The sequence below is a fragment of the Glycine max genome, chromosome 7, assembly GCF_000004515.6.
Source record: "Glycine max cultivar Williams 82 chromosome 7, Glycine_max_v4.0, whole genome shotgun sequence".
NCBI classification, from domain to species: domain Eukaryota; kingdom Viridiplantae; phylum Streptophyta; class Magnoliopsida; order Fabales; family Fabaceae; genus Glycine; species Glycine max.
The window spans coordinates 21,300,529-21,309,395 of record NC_038243.2 but is presented as its reverse complement, the minus strand read 5'-3'; the positions used below and the strand labels follow the sequence as shown (position 1 = coordinate 21,309,395).

Here is an 8,867-nt window from a genome sequence, read left to right as displayed (position 1 = left end):
ATGCATTTACGAACACGAGAGCCCGGAAAATCATATCTCCTTACTTGCGCATTTGGGGGCGCAGTGCCCCATGTGTGCAGTTAAGAAGATGATATGGATATTCCGACTTCCCATGACAAAAGACGAGACCCACATACAGCGCATGTGTGATGGCATGATGCAGGCGCGCAAAAGCATAACACGGGGATGCACACAACATGGCAATATCCACAAATAATCATGCAGCAAAGGCATACATGACATTTAGGACTACATGCATGGCAGTGTTTAAAATGGCACGCAGCGTGTTTGCTCCGTGCCCCTATTTTAGGGACCTATAGGATAATATCTAGGGGTCTCTAATAACAACTCCCAACGATCCATATCTCACATGGCTGTTTTCTAGAGGTATCATCACTCAAGATAATAATATTGCGGCGGTATGGAATACCAATGACAACACATTATAAAGAGAGAAAGCTCTAGACGAGGTTTCACTATTATCAAGCCAGGCGGAGACCTAGCATGACCATAGATTCACCTCCACTCCTTAAATTCCCATGGACCCGGGTATAGGGCCCCTTTTTTTACTCAAACCCGTGGGTGCTTAGAATGCAGTGTAAAAATGTGGAAGAGACAACATTTATTATATTTACACAATTCAAAAAATGCACACACAAAGTTTCACAATTCCACAATTCCCTAAAATAGGCCTAACTCACAAAAAAAGTCCCCAGTGGAGTCGCCAACTGTCGCAACCTACCCTTTTGCGGGCGACCGAGGCGAGGCTCACGGGTGCGTTTTCCAAAGGAGGAAAATGCGCAGAGTCGCCACCAACGTTTATTTGTGGAAAACGTTGTATTTACGTTTGAGGAAGGTATTAGCACCTCTCACGTTTGTCTCAAAGGACAACAACCTTTATTTTTAGAATTGTGTGAAATTGTGTTACCCTAACTTTTATTTCTTTTTTTATTTTTGAGGTCGACAAAAACGGGGCTCTTGCTCCTACGTACCCTCCATCGAAGAGGAAATCAGACCTACGTAGTTCTTTTTTAAGGGTGAATCAAGCAATTCTTTTTACTTGGAAGGTGGTCATTTTAAGGCGTTGGACCTTAAAAATGATCCATTTTACTTGGTAAGAAAAACTGAGGTATTGAACCTTAAAATCCTTTTTAGTATTTTTTTTTGCGGACGAGCTTGACTTGGCGAGTTGATTTTAGCCTTAGTTCCACTTTAGTTATTAGTCAATTCAATTAAGAAAGAGAAATCCCAAAGAGAAACGTCCAATTGATTTTTTGCTTTATTTTAGTAAAAGATAATTTTTTATTATTATATTATTATTTTACCTCTTTTTGGTTTTCAACGTGGTTACGGCGTGACCAAACGATCGGATTTCATTTTAACAGAAATTAACGGATATTACAAATCAAATGATCGGTGGAAATTTATTTTATTTTTTGATTAGGCGAGAAAATGACTTAAGTAAATGATTGAAGCACGTCAAAAGGGGGTACGGAAAGTAAATGAAACGAGAATAGAAGTACACAAAACAAATGAGGACCACCACGGGTACATAGAATGAATTGAAAAGTTCGATTTCGGGAACTTACCGGTTGAAGACCGAAGAACGATGAAGAACGAATGATAAATGACGAAGAACGGTTGAAAATCTTTGCGAAATCACCCACGGAAATGTTACGGAAACGTTACGGAAGCGCCTCGGCTTGGATTTTATTCACGGAAACAATTTTCCCCACTGATTTCAAGTGAATACGAAGTGCCAAGAAGGCTGAACACCTTCCTTCTTCACTCCTCCCTCTATTTATAGGATAATAGGGGAGGAGCTTGCCACCCAGCTCGCCTAGGCGAGCTAGGTTGCTTGCTCCAGAAGCAACCGCCTTCTAGAGGAAGAATCTGGAAGGCCCAAGTGGGCCTAGTTGCTATTTGCACCCCCTTTTTTACTAAATACACCACCCTTTTACTTTTTTGGTGATTCTTTTTCCATAACGTTACGAAACTTTACGAATTTCGTAACGATACTTGTTTTCTTTCCGTAAGGTTACGGAATCTTACGAGTCACGTAATTACTCCTTTTTTAGCTTTCGGAATGTTACGGAAACTCACGAATTGTGCAACAACACTTCCTTTTGATTTCCGGCGCGTTACGAAATTTCACGGATTGCGTAACGATGCTTCCTTTTGATTTTCGGCATGTCTCAGAACTTCACGTATTGTGCAACAAAGGGTGCTAAGTACCTCGAAGCGGTCAAACAAAGGTTACATGCAATGAAACAATGGTTCCCGAACGAAATTAGGGTATGACACAAAGCACATAACCAAAAAAGAACAACACTACTGGAAAAAAAAACCATTGATTATGTTCAACAAAATTATAATCCAAATACACCCTCAATTGATTTTAACTTCTTATTTTCTTTTCTTAATAAGAATTTAGGAAGAAATTTATCCTAAAGTATGGAGTAAAAAACTATGGGCGTGTCAAATAGTTTCAAATTTTGGCAATCATGAATTTAAAGATAGGTTATTAACTTTTGCCGAAAGTCTAGCTAGGTGCATCTGTGCCTAAATGAGCAACTCTGTTGGAGCACTAATTTCAACTAGACATGGTGCTATCATGTTTTTTTTTTCAGTTTTTGCAATGTTTTCTTGGGGACTTCAATAGCATTAGAAGTTCAGAGGAAAGAATTAGCTTATCTCAAAGAAGGGCAGATCCATATGACATTTCAGCTCTAAGTATATGCTTCAAACAATAGGCTTCAAAGAACAGGATTCAACTCTAAGTGGATCAAATGGATTGAGGGGTGCCTCAATTCTGCATCCATTTCAGTCTTGGTCAATGGCAGAGAAGTACCCTAGACTTTATTCAGTCTCATTGCAGCAGCATCAACTCATTAGATCCATGGGAGTGTATCAAGGCATGGGGTGGGAATGGAACTTTGCTTGGAGAAGAGCCTTGTTTGACAATGAGATCACCTTAGCGGCTAACTTTCTCAAAGATATTGCAGAAAATAAAATCCAACAACAGGGTTCAGATACTTGGGAGTGGTCTACAGATCCAGAGGGACAATATTCAACTCACAGTGCCTATGATCTGATAGGAGAAGAAGCAAGAGACAGTAGTCAGGAGGAATGTTTTGAGAAGCTTTGGAGGATAAAGGTTCCAGCTAGGTTTCTGGTGTTTGCGTGGAGATTATTAAGAGATAGGCTGCCGACAAGACAAAACTTGCAGAGAAGACAGATACAGCTCACAGATTCACTTTGTCCTCTCTGCAGAACCCAACAAGAGGATGCATCCCATCTTTTCTTTCACTGCAGCAAAGTTCAACCCATATGGTGGGAAACCATGTCATGGCTGCAAGTTAAGGGTGCTTTTCCATTAAGCCCAAAGCAGCACTTCCTTCATCATTTGGGTGTTCAACCTGCTGGTGTAAGAAATAATAGATGGCAATGTTGGTGGCTAGCTTTAACCTGGTCCATTTGGAAACTTAGAAATAGTATAGTCTTCTCTAATGCGAATTTTGATGCTAATAAGCTGTTTGAAGAAGCCATATTCCTTCTATGGTCTTGGCTTAGGAGTTTTGAGAAGGATTTCACAGTGCATTTCAATCACTGGTTAAGCAATTTACCAGAAAGTTTTATGTATCAGCAGGGGATTGCATAGTTATGAGATCTATACATGTAAATTCATATGCATTTTGTATCCATAGCTTGGTTCCCCCTCAGAATACCAATCTCTGATTGTGGAACCATTTATATGGATCTAATTTGTATTATAAGTACCTCTGGTACTTCTTTCAATATATATTATTTACCTTTGCCGATAAAAAAAATATGACATTTCAGCTTTCAATCAGTGGATTTCTGATATGGAGCTTCAGGAAATTAAGTGTGCTGGGAATAGTTTTACTTGGATTAGGCCTAATGGTTGTGTGAAAAGCAGGCTTGATAGATTCTTGGTTTCGGAGAATTGGCTATCTCTTTGGCCTGAGAGCTGTCAACTTGTCCTCCAAAGGAATCTTTCTGATAATTGCCCAACCATCTTGCAAACTAGCATGGTGGATTGGGGTCCTAAGCCCTTTAGGGTGTTTGACTGGTGGCTGCAACAAAAAGGGTATCAAAAAATGGTGAGGGAGGCTTGGAATAATGATCAGCAGGGGGTTGGGGGGGTATTGTCCTTAAAAATAAGCTGAAAAACTTCAAAGCTGCTATAAAGCAGTGGAGCAAGGTAGAGGGGAATATTAATGCCAAGAAGATCCTCAACATTCAGCAGAAACTAAATGAGGTGGAGAATCAAGCCTCTCATCGAATTCTGTCTGATCAAGAGCTTAAGGATAGAAACTCTCTTCAACAGGAGTTATGGAATGCTTCAAATGCTTTTGAATCTTTAATGACACAAAAATCAAGGGCCAGATGGTTGAAGGAAGGGGACTGCAACACTGGTTACTTCCACAAAAATAATAAATTTCAGGAGAGCATACAATGCTATTCCAGGTATTCTTATTGATGGGGAGTGGGTCCAGCAACCTAATACAGTGAAGAATGTAGCTGCCAATTTCTTCCATAACAGATTCACTGAACAGAACCACTCTAGACCTACCTTGAATGGGGTTCAATTCAATTCTATTTCTCAGGGGCAAAGGGAGCAGCTGACTGCCCCTTTCTCTCACCAAGAGGTCAAAGAAGCTGTGTGGAGTTGTGGAGGGGATAAATGCCCTGGGCCAGATGGCCTTAACTTGAAGCTTCTTAGATGGAAAGAAAAAGGAACCTATCAATATATTGTAGTATGCTGATGATACTGTTTTTGTGGGTGAGGCTGCTTAGGAGAATGTCTATGCTTTAAAGGCTTTACTTAGAGGCTTTGAACTGGCTTCTGGCCTAAAGATTAATTTTGCTAAAATTCAGTTTGGGATCATAGAAGGTGGAGTTAATTGGGCTTTGGAAGCAGCTCATACCATGAATTGTAGATAAATGGATTATCCTTTTCATTATCTAGGCATTCCTATTGGTGCTAATCCTTCAAGCCAGCTGGTGTGGGAGCCTCTCATCAATAAATTCAAATCTAAATCATCCAAATGGGCCCAGAAAGATATATCCATGGGTGGGAAGATCACCCTTATAAATTCTGTCCTGAATGCTCTTCCAATTTATCTTCTCTCCTTTTTCAACATACCTCAAAGGTTAGTTCAAAGATTGATATCCTTACAAAGGAATTTTCTGTGGGGTGGAGACAATGATCATAAGAAAATTCCTTGGGTGAAATGGGCTGATATTTGCCTGCCCAAGAATGATGGGGGTCTGGGGATAAAGGATATTTCGAAATTCAATGTAGCTTTGATGGGTAGATGGATATGGGCTTTTGCATCTGGTCAGTAGTAGCTTTGGGTAAGAATTTTAAATTCTAAATATGGTGGTTGGTCTGAATTCCAAAATTATACAGACAAGAGGGGATACTCCCATTGGGCAAAATTCCAAAATGATACACACCAATCTGAGTAGCTTGACAGGTGGATCCACTACGATTTCTATAACTATTGTAATTATAGTACCCCTGGTACTGTTATTTTAATATACATATCTTATTTTGCTGATAAAAAAAATGGAGTAGAATTCTCACTTCAATGTACAAGGGGTGGAGAGGATTGGAAGAGGGCCCTCCTAAGCAGACCCATTCCTTTTGGTGGTCTCATTTGAGGTCTATAATTCATCACAACAACATGGGTGATGTCTTAAAGCAGTTTCTTTGGAAATTGGGCAGTGGTGATCAAATACTATTTTGGGAAGATTCTTGGGTGGGTGATGGAATAACTCTTAGAGATAAATACCCAGAATTGTATCAAATATCTTCTCAAAAATTTCAGACAGTGGAAACCATGGGGTCCTCCAAAGCCATTATTCAGCTCTATGCAATCTTGGAGGCTGTAGCTGACAGAATTGAAATGCACAACAACGTAGGAGAACAACGTGTGAATTGGAACACGCTCCTACTAAACTCCATCAACATGCTAACACTCGCAGCTTCAACCATGGCTAGTGTTGCAGGTAGTTATGATGGTGCACCAGTTTTGGCTCTTAAACTATCATCAACACTTTTGTTTTCTGCAGCCACGGGGATGCTACTTGCTACCAACAAAATCCAACCCTCATAACTTGCTGAGGAACAAAGAAACACTGCAAGACTATTTAAGCAGCTTCAGACACAGATCGAAACAGAAATCGCCATTGGAAATCCAAGTGAAGGAGATGTGAGGGATGCAATAGAGAAGGTTTTGGCTCTAGACAAGGCTTATCCACTCCCCTTGTTGGGTGGTGCAATGCTCGAAAAGTTTCCAGCAAAATTTGAAGCAGCTAGATGGTGGCCAAAAAGTAGATTATCGAGCAATGACAAAGACAAGATAATGGAGATTAAGAACAACAATAATAATGGATGGAATGTGGAGTTGGAAGAGGAAATGAGGGAGGTTATTGAAGTGTTGAAGAGAAAAGACATGGAAGACTATGAGAGGTTAGGGAATATTGCACTAAAGATAAACAAGGGTTTTGCTGTTTCAACACCTTTTCCTTCAGGAATTGCTGCACTAGGGTCTGTGTTTTCAGGAGATGGATTAGTTCCTGCCTTTGCTGGGGCGTTGGCCACGGTGGTTAATGCTTTTGAGCATGGAGGGCAAGTTGGCATGGTGTTAGAAATGTATAGAACCTGTGGTGGATTTTTTCAACTGTTGGAGGAGACAATTGAAGCCACAATTGAAGAGAAAGACTTGGACAAAAGAGAAAATGGAGAGCTATTTGAAATGAAGATGGCTTTGCAATTGGGAAGAAGTGTGTCACAGCTGAGAGAACTTACCACAAAATCTGCTTCATGTCATATTGAAGGGAGGGAGATACACGAATTCGCCAGCAAACTCTCCTAAGATCAATATTTGTTTTTGTTGTTTAATTCCTTACTTACCATTCTTTTATTTTTTACTCTATGCTAGAAATCTACCAAAACATGCACACAAAATTTCGTTGAAAACAAAAATCCAGGCCTCCAAACAACAAAAACTGGATACAAACTTAAACCAACAAAAACTGGATACAGAAAGAACACTGTACTTACCTAGGATCAGCTCCAGACAAGGATAGATAAACCCACCCAGTTGCCTTCACGAGTTCCACGGTCTTAATCTCCTAAAAATGTTCCCAAAGTCAACACCAAATAATTAAGCATAATCATCCCAATCAAACCCAAACCAATAAAATAAAAATTTACCTTCAAGTTGTGAAAACCATCACCGGCACGGATGGAAACTTTGCTCGGCGTGTAACTCTCGTCAAGCTTGAAAACCACGTAAAGCACAATCAACTGCCACAACAAAATGAAACCCCACATTACCATTCTTATTGATACTTTTATATGGTTAGCCAAGTGGACAAAATGACCCAATAATTTGATAAGAACCTTCAGACAATGCCACCGCATTGATTAAGAACTTACTAAGAAGAACAACAAACTAAGGTAGAGCTCATACCTTGTTAACTGGCAGCGTAGAAAGCTTTGAGCTTTGAGCACCCACGACTGTTCCAAGAGCAGTGTAGGGTTTTTTCGACACACACAGTTCCAACAGCAGTGTAGGGTTTTCTTCGACTTTTCTTCGATAGGAGGTTCTATGGGTTCTAGCCAGCGATTTCTGACAGTATCGAAATGAATGTGGGGCAATGTGGGTGTCGACCGAGCGGTTTCCGGCAGATTTCAGGTGGGAGGAGAAAGAGAAGAGAGAGTGCAGCAGGGTTTTCGAGCGCATGAGTTGTGAAATTTCAACACGTTTAAACTTATTAACATAACAACATCAACATCGGTTTTTTAAGGATAACCGATGTTAGGATGAATCTGTTAACATCGGTTTTCTAAAAACCGATGTTAACTTCAACAAGGTAACATCGGTTTCTCAAAAAACCGATGTTCAATTCAACTCCTTAACATCGGTTTTGTCAAAACCAATGTTAACACTATGAAGTTAACATCGGTTTTTACAAAACCGATGTTAACATATTCATCTTAACCTCATGTTAACATCGGTTATTTAAATAACCGATGTTAACATTAAGTAGTTAACATCGGTTTTTATAAAACCGATGTTAAGTAACTCCATTTATTTACAAAAATGCCACCGCACTTTCATTAACATCGGTTTTTGCAATAACCGATGTTAATTGACCGATGTAGAAAACCTTTTTTTTAGTAGTGTGTGTATGACATTTATTGATGAATATAAGATAGACAATTATCTCTGTGTTTTCCTTTATTTTTATCAAGTTAGCATTTCATTCATGAAAGCTTTGAGTCCAACATTCATTTTTTATACCTTTTGTCATACCCTAATTTCGTCCGGGGACCTTTGCTTGATGACATGCGACCTTTCTTTGGTCCTTGTGAGGTGCTTGGCACCCATCATTAGGCAATTTGTGAAATTCCAGGACATGCCAGAAAACCAAAAAATATTGATGCACAATCCGTAAGTTTCCGTGACACACCGGAAATCAAATGGAAGCATCGTTGCATAATTAAGTGAGATTCCGTAACATTCCGTAAGTCAAAAAGGGGATGATTATGTAATCCGCAAGGTTCCGTAACATTACGGAAAGAAAACAAGTATCGTTACGAGATTCGTAAGTTTCCGTAACTTTACGAAAAAAGAATCACCAAAAAAGGTAAGGGGGTGAACTTATCAAGATAGGGGTGTAAATAGAAATTCAAATCTAGGCCCTTCCAGAACATTTTGGAAGTTGGGTTGCTTAAGGAGGAAGCAACTGGGCGGCAAGCTCCTCCACGTTTTTGAAAAATGGTTTTTGGGGCTTCCGCGGCTTCCGTAATACTTCCGTAAAATTTC

General features: G+C 39.8%; 1 protein-coding gene and 1 pseudogene across 1 annotated transcript; both read left to right on the top strand.

Moving 5' to 3' along the window:
• The first annotated feature begins 3,866 nt into the window (after positions 1-3,866).
• Positions 3,867-4,790, top strand: LOC102665547 (uncharacterized). Its single transcript, XM_006584251.1, has 3 exons — positions 3,867-4,124; positions 4,217-4,491; positions 4,568-4,790. The coding sequence occupies exons 1-3, from the start codon at positions 3,867-3,869 to the stop codon at positions 4,788-4,790; spliced, it is 756 nt and encodes a 251-aa protein (XP_006584314.1).
• Positions 4,791-5,714: 924 nt separating this feature from the next.
• LOC100799099 (probable F-box protein At4g22030) lies at positions 5,715-6,908 on the top strand (annotated as a pseudogene).
• The last annotated feature ends 1,959 nt before the right edge of the window (positions 6,909-8,867 follow it).

Excerpts from the sequence above, each read along its gene's own strand:
- LOC102665547 (XM_006584251.1), top strand. The coding sequence starts at position 3,867 with ATGGAGCTTCAGGAAATTAAGTGTGCTGGGAATAGTTTTACTTGGATT. Across the intron at positions 4,125-4,216 it reads AAAAAGGGTATCAAAAAATG|TGGAGCAAGGTAGAGGGGAA; the intron begins GTGAGGGAGGCT and ends GCTATAAAGCAG. Across the intron at positions 4,492-4,567 it reads AGCATACAATGCTATTCCAG|ATTCACTGAACAGAACCACT; the intron begins GTATTCTTATTG and ends CTTCCATAACAG.